Source organism: Drosophila biarmipes, chromosome 2R (assembly GCF_025231255.1).
Source record: "Drosophila biarmipes strain raj3 chromosome 2R, RU_DBia_V1.1, whole genome shotgun sequence".
NCBI classification, from domain to species: Eukaryota; Metazoa; Arthropoda; class Insecta; order Diptera; family Drosophilidae; genus Drosophila; species Drosophila biarmipes.
In genome coordinates, this window is record NC_066615.1 from 19,174,706 (window position 1) to 19,194,810 (window position 20,105).

The 20,105-nt window shown below is 43.6% G+C and overlaps 9 protein-coding genes across 9 annotated transcripts; all 9 read right to left on the reverse strand.

Moving 5' to 3' along the window:
• Positions 1-423: 423 nt before the first annotated feature.
• LOC108022299 (uncharacterized) lies at positions 424-2,345 on the reverse strand. The gene is made up of 2 exons (XM_017091159.3): positions 1,922-2,345; positions 424-1,412 (listed from the first exon to the last, which is right to left on the reverse strand). Exons 1-2 carry the CDS (start codon positions 2,343-2,345, stop codon positions 424-426), a joined length of 1,413 nt encoding a protein of 470 aa, XP_016946648.1.
• A 1,343-nt stretch (positions 2,346-3,688) lies between these two features.
• Positions 3,689-5,189, reverse strand: LOC108022338 (endocuticle structural glycoprotein SgAbd-2). The gene is made up of 2 exons (XM_017091200.3): positions 5,071-5,189; positions 3,689-4,582 (listed from the first exon to the last, which is right to left on the reverse strand). Exons 1-2 carry the CDS (start codon positions 5,080-5,082, stop codon positions 4,022-4,024), a joined length of 573 nt encoding a protein of 190 aa, XP_016946689.1. The 5' UTR covers positions 5,083-5,189; the 3' UTR covers positions 3,689-4,021.
• A 22-nt stretch (positions 5,190-5,211) lies between these two features.
• Positions 5,212-6,372, reverse strand: LOC127011022 (uncharacterized). Its single transcript, XM_050887800.1, has 2 exons — positions 6,231-6,372; positions 5,212-5,529 (listed from the first exon to the last, which is right to left on the reverse strand). Exons 1-2 carry the CDS (start codon positions 6,330-6,332, stop codon positions 5,212-5,214), a joined length of 420 nt encoding a protein of 139 aa, XP_050743757.1. The 5' UTR covers positions 6,333-6,372.
• Positions 6,373-7,607: 1,235 nt separating this feature from the next.
• LOC108022436 (uncharacterized) lies at positions 7,608-8,336 on the reverse strand. The gene is made up of 3 exons (XM_050887649.1): positions 8,253-8,336; positions 7,867-8,196; positions 7,608-7,817 (listed from the first exon to the last, which is right to left on the reverse strand). Exons 1-3 carry the CDS (start codon positions 8,313-8,315, stop codon positions 7,647-7,649), a joined length of 564 nt encoding a protein of 187 aa, XP_050743606.1. The 5' UTR covers positions 8,316-8,336; the 3' UTR covers positions 7,608-7,646.
• Positions 8,337-8,588: 252 nt separating this feature from the next.
• Positions 8,589-9,199, reverse strand: LOC108022087 (uncharacterized). The gene is made up of 3 exons (XM_017090932.1): positions 9,155-9,199; positions 8,789-9,103; positions 8,589-8,735 (listed from the first exon to the last, which is right to left on the reverse strand). Exons 1-3 carry the CDS (start codon positions 9,197-9,199, stop codon positions 8,589-8,591), a joined length of 507 nt encoding a protein of 168 aa, XP_016946421.1.
• A 470-nt stretch (positions 9,200-9,669) lies between these two features.
• On the reverse strand, positions 9,670-10,377 carry LOC108022419 (uncharacterized). Its single transcript, XM_017091305.1, has 3 exons — positions 10,291-10,377; positions 9,906-10,229; positions 9,670-9,849 (listed from the first exon to the last, which is right to left on the reverse strand). The coding sequence occupies exons 1-3, from the start codon at positions 10,372-10,374 to the stop codon at positions 9,670-9,672; spliced, it is 588 nt and encodes a 195-aa protein (XP_016946794.1). The 5' UTR covers positions 10,375-10,377.
• Positions 10,378-10,756: 379 nt separating this feature from the next.
• LOC108022208 (cuticle protein CP14.6) lies at positions 10,757-11,466 on the reverse strand. Its single transcript, XM_017091062.3, has 2 exons — positions 11,225-11,466; positions 10,757-11,165 (listed from the first exon to the last, which is right to left on the reverse strand). Exons 1-2 carry the CDS (start codon positions 11,389-11,391, stop codon positions 10,928-10,930), a joined length of 405 nt encoding a protein of 134 aa, XP_016946551.1. The 5' UTR covers positions 11,392-11,466; the 3' UTR covers positions 10,757-10,927.
• Positions 11,467-12,775: 1,309 nt separating this feature from the next.
• LOC108022209 (endocuticle structural glycoprotein SgAbd-3) lies at positions 12,776-13,333 on the reverse strand. Its single transcript, XM_017091063.3, has 2 exons — positions 13,164-13,333; positions 12,776-13,106 (listed from the first exon to the last, which is right to left on the reverse strand). Exons 1-2 carry the CDS (start codon positions 13,274-13,276, stop codon positions 12,839-12,841), a joined length of 381 nt encoding a protein of 126 aa, XP_016946552.1. The 5' UTR covers positions 13,277-13,333; the 3' UTR covers positions 12,776-12,838.
• An 805-nt stretch (positions 13,334-14,138) lies between these two features.
• On the reverse strand, positions 14,139-17,326 carry LOC108023113 (endocuticle structural glycoprotein ABD-4). The gene is made up of 3 exons (XM_017092379.3): positions 17,205-17,326; positions 15,782-15,909; positions 14,139-15,051 (listed from the first exon to the last, which is right to left on the reverse strand). Exons 1-3 carry the CDS (start codon positions 17,211-17,213, stop codon positions 14,784-14,786), a joined length of 405 nt encoding a protein of 134 aa, XP_016947868.1. The 5' UTR covers positions 17,214-17,326; the 3' UTR covers positions 14,139-14,783.
• Positions 17,327-20,105: the final 2,779 nt, after the last annotated feature.

Here is a 20,105-nt window from a genome sequence, read left to right on the forward strand (position 1 = left end):
AAACATTTATAAATATATTTTTATATTTTGTTTAAAACATGTTTGACAAGTGGAATTATGAGATGTGGATTACCAAACAGCACTCTTGGAGGAGGGGTTCAAGCCCCATCAGCTGCTGGGCGAACATAAAATGGCTGTGGGTCAAGAACGGCGCTAGCAGGACATCTGTGGGCAGCAGAATGGTGTTTTAGACAATTTTATAAATTGCTTATAAAGCTCCGAAGTCTTTAAACATATTTTTCCCAGTATTGAAATAGAAAATCAATATAGAGTTAGACAAAATACTTACTTCAATCGTCGGTTGCCAGCAAAAAAAACACTAAAACTCTTTTTAAACTTGGTATGTTTGCTTAGCTTTAATTTGTAAATAATTGTAGATAGCGAATAGCCCCTGAGTTGTGTTTAGGTCAATGGATCCTAATTCTATGTTCGAATTCCTGGCCGGAAGCTCCATCCTATGATGAGGAGCAGTGTGAGGATGCCAAAGGATCTTCGAGTGGCGCCCGCAGTGGAATCACTAGGTACAGGCGCTTCCGTTGGTTGTACATCCATATCTGCCTCCTGGATCTCCTGCTCCCTGGTCACCTCTTCAACCTGCGGGCGAACGTGACCAGGCCGAATCTCCACTTTGGGGAGGGGGAAGCAGTAGACCCTTTCCACTTCCACCAACTGGGGCACAACGCTGTCGGAGGAAAGCGAAGTCTCCGACACAGTGAGCGGCACACAAATGGTCGGCTCCTCGGAAGCATTTCGATCCTCGTAAGGGATGCCCACCCGGGTGATGTTCAGGGGCATTGTCTCCGGAACACTGAGCTCACTGTGCATCTGGGCGGAGTTCACCGAGTCTTCGTAGTATTTGTACTCATCTGCCGGATCCGAGATGCTCTCATCGCGCCTGTCGATGTTCCCATGTGGATTCCGGTCAATCCTTTCGGTGCTCGCCGTGTTTGCGGAGCTGTCGATGAAATCAGTGGGCCAGTTGAGCAGTCCCTCAGTAGACCGAGTGGCCTGTGTGGGTGCCGGCGGATGCACCACCGAGGATTGCATAAATCCCGGAATCATGGAGCTCGTTGCTGCTGGCGCTGGCATGGTGGTATCATAGGGATAGGGATACGGCAGGGGCATCCAGTTGTCGTCGGCGGAGTGCTGAGGATTTCTCCGGATGTCCGTCGTCGTAGACTCTATGGAATCGTTGATCTGCTTGGCCACGGTCTTCAATATGGGATCTGTGTTGTTGACCCTCACCACCTCGAATTGATGTGGCGCTTGCTGAGAGGTAATCCGGCGGCGACCATGCTTCTCCGGCGATCTCTCGAAGCTTGCTGACCGAGAGTATGAGGGATTCTGATAGCCACCAGGTGCTATGGGAGCGATCTGCTCTTCACTGGAACTCGACGGCTTGGCATCAATGGCTGTGGGATATACATATTATTTTAGCTTTTATGTTTCCAATTTTAGTGGATTTTAAATTTTTAAAATAAAACTTTTCTCGAAAGTTTTTTAAAATATGAATACTTTTTGGGAACCGTTAGCTTGTTTATCTTTAAGGAATTAACGATTCTTTATACTGATTACTAATCAGTTAAAAAACTTAAATTTATTTTTTTCTAAAATAATATTAAACAAACTAAAACAAATTAAACAAACTTTTAAACAACCTTTATTTGACAAGGTAAAGATAGTGATTGAATATGAAAATATTAAAGGGCAAATTTCTCGTTCGCAGTCTTAATACCTTAATTTTTACCCGATTTTTAGGTCAAAAAGTTGTTTTTGATTTAGCATAGGGAAGATAGTACGGTGCTAACACTAATAAAAACAACCTTTCTGATAACCATTTTGAATGAATAGGTAATTTTTAAATATTTTATATATTAGCGTTCCATTACTTTTATTATGTATCCAAATAATAGAAACTTACCATCTGCCGGAAACCCCATGAGCATGGCCTCCAATCGCCCGTAGACCCTCTCCCTCTCCCTGGGCTGCTGATCCGACTCCAACTCCGCCTCCATGTCCTCGGGTTTCGCCGGATGCTCTGGCTTCCAGTTGCCGTACACCACCGCCTCCTGGCTGGGCGTGGCCGGCAGGGGGGCCTTCTCCTCGCGCAGCAGAGGAATGTGGGTGTGCACCGTGGAGCTGATGGGACCTGCAGCAGGCAGACTTGGCCAATTTCCCAGGGAGGGGGCAGCTACTCCGCCGGCAGAGGCGGGAATTTGCATGTCCGCAATGCGTATACGCCCCCTGGGACGAGGGGGACCCTGCAGTTGTTGTGGGGCAATTAGCTGGAAGCCACTAAGAGCCACCAGCAGGCACAGTAAGCCCTCTCCCCGAAGACTAAGCATATTCAAATTATGCCAAAACTCTCTTTCTATTTTGCTAGCTTACTTTTTTTGGCAGATGCTGTGCCACTTTTCAAGTTTACTGTTAGTTTTCAAAGTTTTTATTGATTCATTCTCGTTTTCAGCGACCACAATAACAATCTATTGTTTGTTTTTCTTTCGGTCTCTGCTATTTCTTCTCTAACGGAGCTTCGATGTCAAATCAATATTCACAGGCACTCGTTGGTGTGGCTCACTGTATCTATAGCTCTTCACATCTTCACTTTTCTGCCGGTCAAGCTCTCCCCTGGCGCTTTTCTTCTTTAAGATACTCCCCGCACAGTTTTCAATACTGCCGCTACCAGTTTTTCGGTGTAACGCTACGCGAATTCGATTTTCAGCTGGCAAAGAACTTGTAGAGCAACGCAGTATTTCCTCTTTTTCCCGGTCTTCGTAATGTTTCCCGGTTGTTGGCGATTTGCGATCTGCACGCGACGACTTCTAAACGGCAACTGAGTTGGCCAAATCAATTCCAGCGGCCGCGCAGGCCCACAAGAAAGATTCTTTCTAATCACGGGCCATAGAAATTTTCCTTTGTTCGGCTTCGTTATTATATGGTTTTTTTTTCGTCTTAATTATGCGCAAGAGCGTTGAAACTTAATGGCGAATAAACATTCTTTGGGGCCCCGCTTTTGGGGTCTGCTTCTGCGGTGGTGAAAATGCAGCGGAATTGATTTATGTTCAGCTTGGGACCTAAGCACATATGTAGTATATGTGTGTTTACGTTTTATGCAAATAAGTGGCCAAAACGTTTGCCGTTTGGTGGCCCAAAAGGTCTTTTGGCTGTTTGTTCTTTCGGCTTGATGACGGTGGTTTCTATATTTGCCTAGCTAAGGGCTACTCGTCTCAAATAAAATTCGAAACGCTAACCTGTGAAATAATTGGCAGAATGCGGAGGTATTGAGGCTGCGCCAGTAACCCATTCACGGACCACTTCAACCGGCTGGCAAAGCCCCCTCTGAACCGCCCGGCAACTCGAATGGCACTTGCGAATCTGTCGTAATTATGCAACTAGCAACCAGTCGAGAGACTCCTCTCGAAAGAAAATTTCCATGGCGGCGATGTAGAAATATGGAAAATTGGAAAAACCCAACCTGCATGGAATGGGATCAACAAACTGACGTCGTATGGGGTAATTCGATCTGCGAAGTAAACAATAAAGCAACGAAAGATGCACGGTAAATGGGGAAACACTATGTGAAAATAATGAGGACCCATAAACGCTTTGTCACGTCTGTCTGCACATCGTGGATATGGTCAGCTGTAAAACGGAAAAAAATAGAAAATATGGTAAATCCATCATCAAGTCGGTTCGGCATAATGGAAACGTTAGTTTTTCTTTTATTGTTTCAAAGCAGTGAAACTTTCACACTCGTTAATAAAATATTATTATTTTGATTGAGCGAGCGCCCCTGTTTATGAGTATGTATGTGTTTGTGCGGAACTTAATTGGAAATTTGAGAGTAATTCAGGGTTTATCAATCAGAAGGGTGGAGCCTTTTGGAAGAACTTGCAGAGTGAAATCACAGTCTTGTTGGTGTAATTGTTGATATAGAATGCGAAGGAGTCACGTTTCCAGGATCATCGATTCGGTGGGGGACTGGGTTGAATGGTTGGTTGGATGGGTGGGCGGAACTCGTCTATTGGTTCTCCAGCAGGCCGATGTACTGGCCATTCTGGTTGGCCACCCGCCGCTCCTCCAGTTTCCTGGCAAAGTCCGGATCCGACTTGGCCCGCTGCTCCAGGCGCTCCTGCTGCAACTTGATGCCGGCGTAGATCTGGTCTAGCCCCTTCTGGATCTCCTCGGGAATGGCCGGCGGAGTGGGAATGTGATCGCCCGTTGCCCTGAATCCATTCTCGTCGGCCGTGTACTGCACATTCACCAAAGTTCCTTCAGGCGATTGGTAGGAGTACTGGCCATGCTGGACCAAAACGCCATTCGGATTCGTGTCGAAGTCCTTGAGGAAGCCCGTCTCCTCGTGTACGATGCTGTTGCCCGTCTCGTACTCCGTCTTGTAGCTGCCGTCCTCACTCTGCTCTTTATTGTACTTGATTATGGGTATCCAGGTGCTGGTCTCTCGGTGATCTTCGTGGCGATGATGATCTGGTTTGTCATCGCGCGGAATATTGTTCACATTCTGATGCTGGTGCTGATGGTGGTGCTGTCCCTGGCAGGAAAGGACCAACAACACAAGAAGTATCTGCAAATAATCGTTGCAGATTAAGATTACAAATACATGGGTCAGAATCTAATGCTAATGTCAAGCTAAGTACCAGGAGGTACTCTTAAAAAAGGGCTTTTCAAATATAATGTTTTAGACAATAACGATTTAATACTAAAACTATTTTTAAAATGGGAAGCCCTCTAACTCCTCTAAATTTTCAGGAAATTTAAATAAAAGTTTTTTCTTGAAATGAAACAAAAAGCTACCACAAAATAAATCACCAGTTAAACAATCTCATAACATTTTAAATGAAACTATTGATAAACTGTCTCATTTTAGATAATGTCCTTATATCTTTTAAATGCTTGATAAAATAGTATTTCATTTTAAGCATTGACATTCGTCACGTTGCACAATTTTTTAAGAAGGTTATCTCAGTTTGTGCTTGCCACTAATTCTTGGATGCACTTCACCAAATTACAAACTCCGATAGGTTGGGAATAATTATTGAGTGGGCCACTTACGAGCACTTTCATTTCGCAAGGAGTCTCTGCTGCTTATCCACTGTATTCCACTGATTTGGACCGCTTTGTCGCCCGTTTGGCTGGCACTGATGCACTGGCTAGTGAAAGCAAGCTCCGTTAGACACTGTGCCAAGCGCGGCCCTATTTAGGCCTTATATAGGCGATTCGCTCCGACCCGATCCGATCCAATCCTCCTGCTGCACTCGTGTCCATACTTATACCCATATACCAATACCCACACAGGTGAGCCGCCGATGGGAGAGCGTGCATTTGCAGTTTCTGTTTCAGTTTCGGATGCAGATGGAGTTGGAGATGCAGATGCAGGTGAAGATGGGGATGGGGATGGGGATGGGGTTGGAGGTGGAAGTGGAATTCGCCATAGTAGCTCTTGTTTTTGTTGCTGCTGTCTGATCCGACCGATCGGTAATTGTTGTTTGTAGGCTCGTCGACGCTTAAATGCTAAAATAGAAAAAATCAATTCACTGTCGCTCTCGATTGAGGCTGTTCCAGAGGCTTAGTCGATGGCAAATATGTAGGTATACAACAAATAATAAAAGTTAGTAGTAGTAGTACTATTAGCCTCAACGATTTAAAAGAAGAATTCCTTTTTTTATTTAGTAGCTTGCTTATGAGTTATTATACTTTATTTAAATAAATAAACAAGAAAATATATACTTCTATTTTTTTTCCAATTTTTGTTTTAACTAATAATAATTTTAGTCAAATTCACATTAAAATTATAAATTTTTTTGTTCAAGTTCGTTTCCTAAGTCTTTTGATACAAAGTATATTTTTATAGAGCCCCTTGGCTCAAGTTCGTTTCCTAAGTCTTTTGATTTTAATGAGCATTTCATAAAAATATCTTAGCTCGAGTTCGTTTCCTAAGTCTTTTGATTTTAATTTACATTTCTCATGAGGAGCTCCCTGGCTAAAGTTCGTTTCCTAAGTCTTTTGATTTTAAAGTGAATTTTCTATAAGGAGCTCCTTTGCTCAAGTTCCTTTCCTAAGTCTTTTGATTTTAAGGTATATTTTTTAAATTGAGCTCCTTGGCAACAGTCCGACTTACTGTTATAAGTATTAAATCAAAATGAGATAAAATATATTGCAGAGTACGCGAACCGTCTCGACTATTCTTGAGACCCTCCGTCTGTGGCACCCACCTTAGGCCGGCTTATTGTCGCCGCTCGTATTTGGCCCGCTTGTAGGCCCGGCTCAAATGTCTGCGAAATGTCCGTCCTCCGCCAGCGCGTCCGGTCGTTCATCTTCGCAATGCCGTTATTTAGAAACAAGCCAGAACGAGTTTGTTTTTTTTTTGCTTTCGTTGTTGTCTTGGCCAAAAGCGCCAGTCGGCTCGAACTGTTTTGGCTCTCTCTCTCTATCTCTTTAGCTCGGCAAAAGTGCATTCAAGATGCTGCTCCCTCGCAGCTTCGGTTTCGGATTCATTTACAGATTCGCACTCGGACTCGGACTCAGATTCGGATTCGCATTCTTGTAATTGCGGCAGTTTGGCGGATCCAATACCAACACCAGCGAAGCGCGAATTGTTGTAACAGCTAAAATGCCTGGCAGATGAGGCAAGACGATAATTGAGTTCAAAGCGGGCCCGTGTCTTGGCAAATGTTAATTAGTTGCCAAACAATTGGGTTAATCTATAAGGCGTTTTGGGCCAAAGAGAGAGAATCACTCGGGGTAAAGACAAAAGACAAATTCAATCAGAGAGGAGGATTGCAAGTTGCTTCGAGTTGAACAACCGCCGAAGAGCCGGCAAAACTCTAACGCCTATTGCGACAAGCGACCTCCTCCCCTCTGGGCCATCGTGTTTTGGCCACGTCTTCGCCTTCCGCACCCACAACTCCAAGTCAAACGCCCGCCAAGCCTCCAGATTGCCAATGTTGCTGCCGTGTCTGCTGGTGTTGCTGCTGTGCCCGTTGATGTTGCTGCTGTTGCTGTTGCTGGTGATTCATTGCAGGTTGTGCAACTTTTCGAGATGCAGTTCCACGCACAGGCGAAAATGAGATATAAAAAACGAAAGCTGGGCAAGGTTAGCTTTCGAGTGCGATACAAAGCCACCGAACCACCGTCTCACTACAAACTTTGCCCCACTCACCCACTGACACAGGGAAATTGCTGCATCTGCAAATGTCAAACGAATTCACCCTTACATTCTTAGCATTTGTCGAGATCTGCTGCCGTTTGCCGTTCTTATGAACAACATTTGACATTTTGGTTCCGTTCGGCGGCTCGGCTGAGAGCCAACTTGGCCAACAGAACCCCGCTGCTGGCCATAAATATTCAGGCTGCTGCCGTGTCGGTTGTGAAATGAAATGCCTTGTCGATGCGGCCAATCTTGAGCTTGACTCGTAAATAATGCTCCAGTGGCAATTTTGAGGCAATCGTCAACGGAACTTGACATAAAGATCACGTACCGCTGGGGTGACAAGTGGCCCGGCCATAAAGCACTTGATTAATTCTAAAGTGCTCCAAATTGCCTTTACGTCTCCTTCCATCTCGATTTAATCCTTGGAAGCCATCTGGTAGCCGCTTTTAATGCACACATTTTATTTTACTTTCGTCCATTAAGTAGTCTTTGACTTCCTTTTTATCGGATCGAACAAGAATCCAGTGAGGCTGGTGTTGAACAGATACGCATCGGTGTTTAAAAAATTCATTTCGATTTTGAAATCGGTCTCCGGCAAAAAAGCCGGCAGATTTTCGGCAATGTTTATATTGGGGTAAGTGTATAAACCCTGAAAAAGATATATCAAAATGTCTTCGAGGTACCTTACGGGGAATTACCTTGGGATGGGGACACTTCAGCTGAGATCCCTGCTTTCCAAAGGCTTTCACAACGATTGTCATGAATCGGTGGCCATGGTTTCCCTTGGCAAACTGGCAAATGTCCACATTCACATCGATTACCTTTTGAAACGGTAGCGAGGGCCTTCGGGGCATGAAAAGCTTGAAGGTGGCATTGAATTTGTGTACATCCTTTATATAGTTCAGTTCGGAGGTGATCAGAGATTTGTCGTGCTCCAAAATGAAGCACTTGTGTTGGGAAATGTAATTTGGATTCACCGAGCAGTCGAAAGTTTTCCACATCAGATGAAGGCGTGCCTTGGAAAAAGTCTATGCAAGATTTAATTAGGAGTCTCAATCTGAGTAGTATATCCGCAAAAGCAAACCTTGGCCGATTCACTTTGGCTAGACAAGAAAATCAGCAAGAATATCAATCGAAATTGAGCCATGATGTGGCAATTGTAGCTCTGAACAATCACTACTGTCTGGCTCGAAAGCCTAGGCACAGGCTATAAGTGAAAATAGTCGCGGATAATGGTTCTCATAATTATAGCCCAATAATTGATATTTTTCGTGATTGCATTTTAAGTGGGTTTGTGTACGGATTGAGCGCGCAGTTCCGATTTCAAGCGTTAATGTCTTCGTTTATGGACGCTAAATGCGGTCAGTTCGTTTAAGTGGTCTGTTAAACGCTAAAACGAATATAGTTGGAACCGATTTATTTATTTTTCAGTTACTTCCCCTCTCAAGCTTACGTTCAAGTACAATTGCCGGCGAGAGTAGAAGTCCACTTGAACCAAGAGCTGGGCGGAGGGCAGAAACATGGGTAAGGCATCTTCGATACTTATGTTATGGTAGTAGATTAGGCCCTGTAATGTTCATATTCGATTATTGAGTAAGGTAGAAAAGGCAATACATTAACCTGTTTTATGGGACACTTTCGGGGCTGATTGCTCGACTTGACGACTGCATTGAACATGTTCGATACCATGGTTCCTTGAGTCATGTCGGATATCACCTTGCACCCATTAAAAGTAATGTCAAAGAACTTGCGATACATAACGCTTGGCTTAAATCTAGTCGATATTTTGACATAGGTCTTGATTTGGTCCAGTTCCGTCAGCAATTGGACCTCCACATTTAAAAGGGAGCGCCTAAGGCCTCCCACGTTGCACTTCATCTGATCAGCATATTGAGGACCCATCTGACAGTCAAAGCAATCCCATCGTAAACGCCTCTGAAAATTAGTTTTAATGTTTAAATATTTAATTTATCAGTTATATTTTACCTTGGCTTCGGTATAATGGAACAGGTGGATGAGTAACAAAATCATCCGTATGTAACTCAGCCACAGGTAGAACATTACTGTCGATCAGACGGTGGAAAACTGAATTTGCCTGTTCACTGATTGAAACTTTATCGAAATATAAGTAATCACCAATCCGAAACATATTGTTGGCTTTCAATTGTCCATTGGGCGTAAAAACTTAGTTAAATGAGAGGGGGTATTACTATGATAACAGCTTTCCATATAATATTATTGCTTTAGATCGAAGCCAGAGATTTTCTATTCGCTATTATTTTTAAAAGAAAAGCTTGCGCCCCAAAGTATGCAGAGAATTTAAGGCCAAGTCGTGTATTGAAAGTGTAAAATAGGTACGTAGAATCTATTCAAAGACAATTTCCTTTGTTATAAGTACTGGGAATGTTTATTATATCATTATATCAAAATCAAGTAAAACTCAAAAAATGGTTTCTACAATAGAATTCTAATTTATTTGAAGAAAGTCTACGATAACAGCTTTACAAATATTTTTTCCTTCTGGCCTTTTCCTTAGCAACCTCATAAAGATGTCCATGCAGAGTGACATTCATTGCGATGGCCACCCTGGGTACAAAGAAGTCCAAGTTGACATAAAACTCGGATTCGGATAGCATGGGCGGCAAATCAGTAACCGAAATGTTTTTGGACTCGAATTTACCCTGAAAAAATTCATAAATGTATCTAAGCTCTTTTTTAAAGTGATCTAGGCATTAACCTTCGGAAAAGGACATTTCCAAGCCTTGGCGTTACTATTCCTGGCCAAAGTGTTGACCAAAAGGTCGATGAGCATCTTCCGCTTGCGTTCGCGCAAAACCTTGCACACATCGAAGGTGATGTTGAATATCTGGGTTATGACCTTTTTGGCATTGGGTATCGATACCCTGAGCGAACCACTAAAGATGGACAACTTTTGCATGATATTGACAGAGGCCTCCATCGTTCTATTGTTTGGGGGGAGGATTCTGCAGAAGAGGTTGGCAAAATAGTCGGGATTACCTACGCAGTCTATTTCCTTCATCTCCACATAGTACCCCAAGTTCTGTAATTAGGAAATTCAATATTTACGGATCACAACAGATTCTAAGTGGCTGGTGACTCACCGGAATCAACCTGGCTGTATCTGCAGGATGGATTTGCAGCAGACTGCTAATAACAATGCCGAAGCACCAGAGAAATGGCAACATTCCGGTGTCCCAATGCTTGGTCAACTGATCCCACATTAACCGCTGATGAAGTGGCATAATCCACGCCTAATGGCAGTTTAATCATTCGCATTATAGAGCAATTAAACGAATTCTGGGCCTTCCCCATTGGGTTGGGCAAACACACTTGAGACCCAATTCCGATTCCGAGCCCTATATCATATCGGCATCAATGTCATTTGGAGCCGGGGGGCTCTTACCATCAGTGTAAACAAATCCGGCAGTTGGCTCATGACCAACACCGGCATCACCATCCCATCTCACCGCCACTTTTCGATCATCAGTGTTAACCGCATTGCGTGAAGGGCAATTCGGGTAGGTAATGTTATAGGCCACGCGAGGCTGAGAAGTAACTTCACTTCGGTTGTCGTTTTCATTATCGTTTCCAATATTTATTTCTCTCTTTCCAGGCGGTTCGGTGTGTGTTTGCTTAAGACTAACATTTCAATTTCGTATGGCATACAGGCAGTGCATAATACTTTCAAGCGAAATATTATAAGGAGTATGGGATCTATGCCTATACATGTATATAAAACTATTGCGGGGCCACGGGCAGATGGTCGCCCTCCGGCTGGAATCCGTTCTCATCGGCCACGTAGCGCAGGGTGATGATGTTGCCGTCGGGATCGCTGTAGCTGTAGGATCCGGTCTGGACGAGCACCAGCTCCTCGTGCTCGTCGATCACCTGGCCGTCGGAGGTCTCCGACTTGGGCACAATGATCTTCTTCAGGTAGCCAATGTTCTCCACGCGTATTCCATTGGAGGTCTCGTAGCTATGATATCAAGGCTATAAGTACTCTGTTTTTCAGTCCAACACCCCTTCGTGGCTCACCTGCTGTTGAAGCTTCCATCGGCATTGTTCACATTATCCTGCTTGACAATGGTGGCAGGTGTGGTGGTCGTTGTGGGCGCGGCTGCTGCTGCCCGCTGATCCTGGGGCCTGGCCAGGACATAGCTGAGCAGCAGGGCGGAGCAGACGAGGAAGACGAACTTGTACATGTCGGAGGTGTTGGAGTATCCTTTCTGAACTCGGTCTTAAGTGTGGGCGGTATCCGGCGAGCGACTGTTGACTGCCCGAACGAGAGCCGGGCCTTTTATACCTTGGCTCCGTGGCTTCGGCTGCTTACGATTGCCATTACGATGGGCGCACTAGATAAGCTTCGAAGTACTCGCAGAAATTACGAGCGGGCGCTGCTGCCTCTTCTGCTGCCTTCTGGCCGGGGTTTTTTCATCGGATTTTGGATTTCGGTTTCGGTTTTATTGCCCCGCGATGAGTAAACATCAGATCGCACCGCCAAAAGAGATGGAGATGAAGATGGAGCGACGACGATGTCAGCAGGTGACAGTCTTCAGAGCTCCACCTCGCCACCCCGCGTCACATATCGCGGATCTTGACGGGCTACGTGATTTGTCTGAGCAGAATATAATTCTTCTGGGAGTCGGCTCGCCAGTTAGTTCCGTTGACTCCAGCCAGTTCCTGGGGATTCCGTTAAGGATTTGAGTTCGGGGAGTGCTAGTTATGCCAGCCAGAACTCTTCGAATATTTCCATAAGTCATAACGCTTGCTGTTTTGTGGAATGATCAGTACACTGATCACGTTTCAATTAGGGAAATATTTGCTGGTCGAAACTCTAACGGTATTCGCTGGAGACAAAAGAGCCATAAAAAATTTAGAGTATTGCTGGCCATAAATCGAAATGATAACACTGCGAACTTACATATACCCATAGTTGGCTATCTGCTGCGAATATTAACCACAATTGTGTCATAGAGCCTAGACTCTTTTCGGGAACGGAATGGTCAATGAACTTCGCTGGGGCAGCGACAAAAGAGCCAAACGACAAAACTTTTAAATCACCTGCGATACATATCTGATTAAATTTCGGGGCAAGGGAAATGTTCTCCAACCTCTTCCCGGTATTCCTAAGCTTCTGACTGTGCTTGCCCTTAAAATTAACATACTGATGTAAATTAAAACGAGGAAAACAAAACCCGAATCACACTTTCGGTTTCTGTTTGGCTTACATAATTCCCATTGGTTCTGCCTAGTCGATGTCGGAGTTCTAAGGCTGCTGCCCAATCTCACTTAAGCTGATTGCGGACTCGGCCTTGAGACTCTTGCCACTCTGCTGGGGCTTCAATTGCTTATTTAACAATTTAGCTTTCAATTAGTAATTGTTTAGCGAGATGCCCAGCAGAGCCAAAAACTGCTAAGTAAGGCAAATTTAACACACATTTTGGCACACATGGTGCAGTGGCTCCTCGAAGAGGGGATCTTCGGCTGAGCTCCAGCCCTGAATAAACAGTGAAACAGTGAAGCAAACTATTTGAACTCGTTTGTTTCCGGTTGGCCAATCTCTTGTTTAGTTTTCTTTGACTATATATTTTAACTCTGACTCAGTTCTTTTGGTTCCAATCACATTTTGGCTCAGTTCTAGCGGGAAGTTTAGTGCTTCTTCTCGGGAACGGTGTAAGGATGCAGCCGGATGTATTCCAGGGCCTTGAGCACAGACTCCGGAGTGGGTGGTGGCGTGGGCAGGTGGTCGCCCACCGGGCGGTATCCATTCTCGTCGGCCGTGTAGGACACCACATAGGTCTGGCCATCGTCGCCGACGAAGGAGAACTTGCCATTGACCGCCTCGCCATTGTGATCGGCGTTCACAGTCTTCAGAACGCCATCCTGAGTGGCCTTGGAGCCATCCTTCAGCTCATAGCTGGATGAAGAGGTACCAATTAGTCCCTGAAGTTACTATATCTGACAGCCAACTCACTGATAATGGTATTTGCCATTGTATTCCACATTGGATTCCTGCGAGATGGGATCGTTGTTCTCCGTCGCCGCAGCAGCAACCACGCACAGGGCAAGCACTACGAGAAATTTCATTTCGGGATCTCTTTTCAACGCTCTATCGATACCAATTAATACAATCCAAGCTGGTGTCTCGAGGCGACTGGTGATCCCCAGCGGCAAACAAAGACTCTTATATAGGCAACGAAATTAGCAAACTCGGAGACCCATCCAAAAATTCCTGTACTAAAATGTTTAACATCAAATTAAAATGTGACCAATAAATAATATTGAACTTGTTTCGCCGTGTTCCGTTCGCCGCTGGCCTTTCGAAAATGGGTGTGAAATTTGGTGCAGACAACTTCGACTCCGGCCAGCCTCCACATTGTTTTTCAAATAAATAAATAATAATAATAGTGTTGTGCCATCTTCTATGGGCACTCGTCATCGGCATCACTCCTATTCTGGTTCTCGGCGATCGCGAGGCGACATGACCACATTTTTGCCAGCCTGCGTCTGGCCACTTTGCATAAAATGAATCTATCAAATCTTGCCTTGAAGTGCAAACCCGAATGGAACAATAAAAACAGACGTCGTTATTTTTGGGCAGAATCTATGAATAAACGGCTGGTCTCTAAGATAGTTCCCATGTAAACCATATACCCAATGTATGTGCATCTGGCCAGCGAGTTTTGTGCATTCATTAATTCTTTTCAGCGTTTGTCATCGCGGTTATTTGAGGAATTGAGCACCTAGATTTATGGCCGCAACAGAAGCTGAAAACACTGGCTGGAAATACGATCCGCCGGATTATCAGTGTCAGTGGGAGTGGAATTCTTTAAAAGCCAAAGTCGTTTTGAAACCAGATCTTAGCTATTGAGACTTGGGCTATTAAGGATTAATAGAGGTCATTTGTTTGCCCCTCTTTGGGCTTGCCCACAACAGTAAAAGGCCTGACTTGTTTACTTTTCGAAAGAATCTTTAATTCTTTATTTGCAGCTAAGGCTAAAGAATATCTTCATAGTTCTTCACAAGTGTTTATCTAACAACCGAGGCAATGAATCGCCATCTGGGCTTAGACTACGTGTAAATGTTTCTAATTTACAGACTATTTACACAAAGTTTGCTGTGGATAATATATTCCTGTATATTATTTATGTAATTTCTTGTTTGCTTGTTATTTTTTTTACATTTTCTTTGTTGATTTCATTGATAAATCGACGATATCACATGAGTCCGAAAATGGCAAAGTTCCGGCGACTAAAAGATCTGAAGAGGAGAGTTCGTGGAAGAAAGCAAGAAAGCAGACTGGGTAGTTCAGTATCATCGTGTTGTGTGGTTCGGTGTGGTGTCTGTCCCTCAAATCCGTTTGAGTGTGTGTTCTTCAGTCAGTGGATTTGGCCGACCTTCGACCTCCTGTGTGAAAGAAGACGGAGGAGGAGGAGGAGAAGGCTCCAGCCCTTGGCTTGTGTCTTATGTGTGATTGTCTAGGGTTCGGGATGGGGGATTTGCAGCAATCAACTTGTAGCAACAGCGCAGCATCTACACATGGTAATCGAGGTCGGTCACAATCGTTGGTCAACATACGGGGGGTCCTCCATCCTTAACGACGCTTTGCCGGGGGCAGGCTGAGCAGGTAGTCCAGGGCCTTCTGGATCGCTGGTGGGATTGGTGGGGGAGTGGGCAGGTGGTCGCCCTGCGGCTGGAAGCCGTTCTCGTCATCGGCCGTGTAAGTTAGGGTGATCAGGTTGCCTTCGGGCGAGGTGTACGACACCGATCCCCGGGCAATGATCACGTCACTGGAGTCCGGGGAGGTGGCCTTCTTCAGGGTTCCGGTCTCCTCGCCCTTGATTCCATTCTCAGTTTCGTATCTGCAAGTACCAAGCAATCGAAAGAATACATATAATCGCAGTCTTTAACCAAATTCACCTTGAAATCTTGCGAATATATCTTAAAAGCTGCTATTTTCGGTTACCTTGTCTTCATGCGTCATCCGGCTGGCGCCAGGCAAATCAAATTAATATTCAATCAACAGTTTAACTTTTAGCCTTTCTGTGCAGACTTCGATTTAAATATGGTTCATTAATCCATATTTCGTTAGCTTAATTAGCATATTCTTGTGGGCTTCTTATAGAAGCCAATAGCTGGTTTTGTTTAGTAAGTATGGGTTAAGGGAAAGTGGTGTTGGGGGGTAACAAGAAGATTTAGTTTATCCAATATTGGTTAATGGCAGAGACTAAAGTGACTTTTGGGGGTTTTCCTAAAGCTTAATACTTGTATTTATTCAAAAGACCCCAAAGTATGCTTTGGAATTTTATTTTCAAAACGGACAGATTTAAAAAGCTATATAACTCAGATCTTTTAAGCCCGGCTTTTAACTACAATAAGTTTCAGAGCCAGGAGATAATTAAAGTTTGAAGTTCAATTAGCGTGAAAAGCTAATAATGTCATTAACAAGTACTTTAATTGCTGACTTATAACACTTGTTAATAAGACAGTTCGAAGTTGCTTAAACAATGATTAAGGTGTTTGGCTTAGAACATTGAATTATGATCACTAATGATTTTCCGAATGATTGTAATGGGTTTTTAGATTACTTACGCGTAGTTGTAGGAACCATCTGGTTCTATGTTGGACTCCTGGGTTATGATGCCGATGGGCACGTCCGCCTTTTGGGGGGCTGCCTGGCAGCAGCTCATCAAGGCGGCGACCAGCAGACAGAGAGCAAACTGTCGAAGGGAAAACGAAACGAAATGGAGAGTTCCGCAATGTTAACCGAGCTAATAAACATCTTGAAATCGTGCCCCGATGCTGCGAGTATTAGTCTTATGCAATGCCACCGGGCCCGAGTGCCGAGATTTATTGCCTTAGCTATTTTATTTGCTGTTCTCACATGCCGAGCTCTTTAGACACCTTTTGAGGTCGGCAAATAGATGGCAATTAAATATTTTCCACATTTCCACACTCACAGACTCGATGTCGACCGACTCAATTAACTTCTACAGAAAAGAGCATAGAAATCTCGGGGCGTGGTCCTCTGTCCCCTCGAAGGTGTCTTCGGCTGATATTTATTTCCATTTTTTTGACAACCTCGAGCTCACCCTAGATCTTAAGCAGTTGTCTCTCCACTGAGCTGAATAGGTTTTACTTTTGGGTTTCCACTTGGGACTCCGAGTTCGTGTCTGAACTTTTCAGACCGATGGACAGCTGCCAGGTGTTGGTCCATTGGTCTGACTGTGACCTTTGCGTGGCGTACACGCTGCCTCGGCATCCGAATCCGAACCCGAGTCTGGGTCTGAATCCGTTAATTGCCTTTGGCTTTTAAGCCATTCAAATGGCAAGACGTGTCTGCCCCCGTTGGCAATATGCTATATGTTTTTGCACCCGCCTTTACTGCCGGCGGCTCTCGTAATTGCGGAAGATTTAAGCGAAGAAACGCTAAAGGGCCTCGCGTTGTTTCATATTTTCGAGCCGTAATAAATGCCTCAAAAGCTATGCAGCTCACCTTAGGCGATTGATTTACGAGAGCTTTTATCACCCGGGCATGTCTGGTCATATGTTTTATGGGAATATGGGGCAGCGACCGAATGCCCAGGTCTATATTTGACACCTTTGAAGGTAACTACTACTATAAAATACTAATTTGGTTAGTCTATAAGTGAGATTTCACTAGTTAAAAATAACATAAGTAATATAAATAATATAGGGCTCAAGACAACTGACCCATTTTATAAAAATTTTTCTATTCCTTTTAAATCTTGAAACATTATTCTTTACAAGAACTTGTGATTTTTTAAAATAATCTTGCTATTTTTTAAGGTATTAGTATCTTTTCTTGAAAAATCCTTAAAATGGCCTAACTGCTATATCTCACAACCTGTGGCACATTAATAATCAGCATTTTCACTATATCGTATTTGACACTTCTCCTAATGTATCTCAAAGAGAGCTCGGTAAGAGATCATCCTTCAACTGAATACTATGGTTTTCTCTATTATTCACACGAATCCTTTCGGCCACTTACGTTCTTCATCTTGTTCGAAGCTCGGAAGTGTAATCCAAAAGGCAAAAGTATCCTTTCGACTGGTCCTCAGCGCACTGCAGTTGTTAATTGAACGAACGTTTTTATTTAATGATGCCCAATGCCGGCAGGTGAGTCTATTTATACGAAAATTGCACTGGCGAGGCTGCAAACAATTCAGTTTCAGTTGGCAAAGCGTTGCACACACATAGACAAGATGCAAAGCTGCGACACGAGTACGTCCAAAACCAACAACGAACAACTAACAACCAACAACTAACTGCCAACTTGGCTGGAGGGGGTTACTGGGGATGGGTGGGTGGTTGTCGAGATGACTGGCTGAAGAGAGAAGAAAAACTAAAAACTAAACTAAAGATTCAACGCCTAAGTCGCTGTCGCAGTCGGCTGCGCCGTTTGCAAAGAGCAGCAGAAGCGCCAAGAGAGGTTCAGAGGCTCTGCCGTTCTGGGCTGGAAATAAAGAACTAACTCTGTACTAAGTACACGTAATTTATGCAATTGTTTCAGGCAAAACAGCCAGAGCGTCTACACACATTTAAATCTATTGCTTGGTAATTGCATCAGCCGGCGGAAATAACTACACAGGAATAAAATCTGGAAAAGTATATAGGCTTCTCGTTTTAGGGTTCCATTTCTGACTTGGTTTAAAAGTTTTAAATAGTTGGTAAAAACATTTTCCATTTTTATTTTTAAAGAAATGTTATTAATATTACTTTTCAAAAATCTGAAGAACAAATTTTAAATATGTTTTTAAATCAACGTTTGAAAGATGTCTTTAGCCAGCTTTTAAGGGACTCTTTAGATCGGCAGATAACACGTTTTTACTTAATTTAATTAGGCATTTTTTCTTTCAGTGCCGGCACCCAGCAAGCGACGAAAGAAGAACTGTTTATGGATACGCCCCATCTAAACGATAATGATAATAAAGATACCGATCTCGCCGCCGGCGTTGCCACCTGACTCGAAGTGGGGCAGACCCAGTGCTTTTTGGGGGGTGAACCATTACATTTAAATGCGCTGCATTAATCGGGCATCGCAATCAAAGTCAGGCAGCCATCGGAGCGGCGTTACAGGTACCCAGTACCCAGTATCCGAAACCCAAAGCCCAAGCCCAAGCCCATGGGCAGACCTAAAACTGAAGCCGTGCACGGGGTCAAAATGCCAGAAATTGCTAAACGCCAAGTTGTTGTCGTCGCTGCCAAAGTGTAGGCGCGTCTAATGAATAGCTTTGGGCCAGCAGATGGGGCCAGACTCTTAGACTTTGTCTGCAACTCCGGCCTGAAACGCCATCCTCTGCCTCTAACTGCAACTCCGACACAGACGGCGACAGAATTTCGTGACAAGATTGTCCCAAAGATTGTGGCCGTATTGTATTGTTATTGTCTTTGGCAACCAAAAAAGATCGGAAAAAAGTAAAATCCATATAGTACGAGTAGTTAGTTTTTCTTTTTTTCGGGGCCTGAACTGAGCAAGTTAAAGGCGAAGCCGTCGAGGTGGAAGTCAAAGTCTGTGCCCATTGCCTTATGATTGTTCCCTCGCTCTTTTTTTCAGCTGAAGTGCAATAATTATGAAGACATTCGAGTGTATTAATTTTAATATTTATTGTGCTACTTTTAAATGTGTTTAACAAGAAAACTTTATTTCCACTTTAAGCGCTGTCTGCCTGCCGAGATTTATGTTCTCGGCCGAGCATTTCCCATCTGGGCTTGTTATTAGGCGGCGGAACCTTGAAATGTTACGCATGGCTTCTGCGATTACAGAACCCGATGCCACCAAATGTCAGTTGGCTACCCGCCGTCTGGTTATGCGGCTATATGGTCATATTCTGGTTGTCCCAACCAGTTCTCGCCCGCTGTCCACTTTGAAGGTCGCGGCGCGTTCTTTACGGCACACAGCGTAATTTGTTTTGAAGACGTTTTGAGTAGTGTCTGCAATTTGATACCCAGCAGGGGGACGGGCATGCTGGCCACGCGAAAGCGCTGCTCCGAGGTGCTAACTTCTGTCTATTGTTTTGAGACTGCTGGACAATTGGATTGGTTTTGCACTGTTCTTGGAATGCTCTACATCGATTAGGGAATATAAAACGAAGACCTGAACCTCAAAGAAAACCTATCGATTTTGTAACATTATTAAGCTATTATTATTTATGGAAAGCCTAACTTACATAATGGATCTCCCGAGACTTAATTGTTCCTAATTGCTATTCTTTTTAAATCTCCTGAAGTTTCGGTAGATAGATAGATAGATAGAAAGATGGATATATAGATAGATAGAAAGATAAATATATAGATAGATAGATAGAAAGATAGATAGATAGATAGATATATAGATAGATATATAGATAGATAGAAAGATAAATAGATAAAAAGATAGATAGATAGAAAGAAAGATAGAAAGATAGATAGATAGATGGATAGACAGGTAGATAATTAGATAGATATTGAATAGATATTGTACCTCTAAAATAAAATGTTGTATTAATATATATTTTTTTTAATTTAAATTTAAATTAAAGTTTTAAATTAAAACTTACAACTCATTTTCAAATTTCCTAGAGAGAAGATTTTTTAAGAAGCGTTTATTAGGTTTGATAAAAATATGGTAGTTTTGGAATTTTTATTTTTATTTCGCCTACGTCTCATACTGTCTTAAAATCTCCAGCCAAAGCTAAAGAGATTTCTGTGACGCCAAGATTGCATAGGCTCTTAAAATCGTTTAAAGAAAAAAAAGCTAGCTAAATCCTTTCGAGCTCAAGATCAAATGTTAATAGCCAAAAGACAACTCCCAAGCAGCCAGGTCTTCGGAGTGGCATCTCTGCGAATGGGTTGTCCGCATTGATTTAGCTGTTGCGTAAGAAGCTAGAGCCGCCTTTTGGCCAACTTGTGG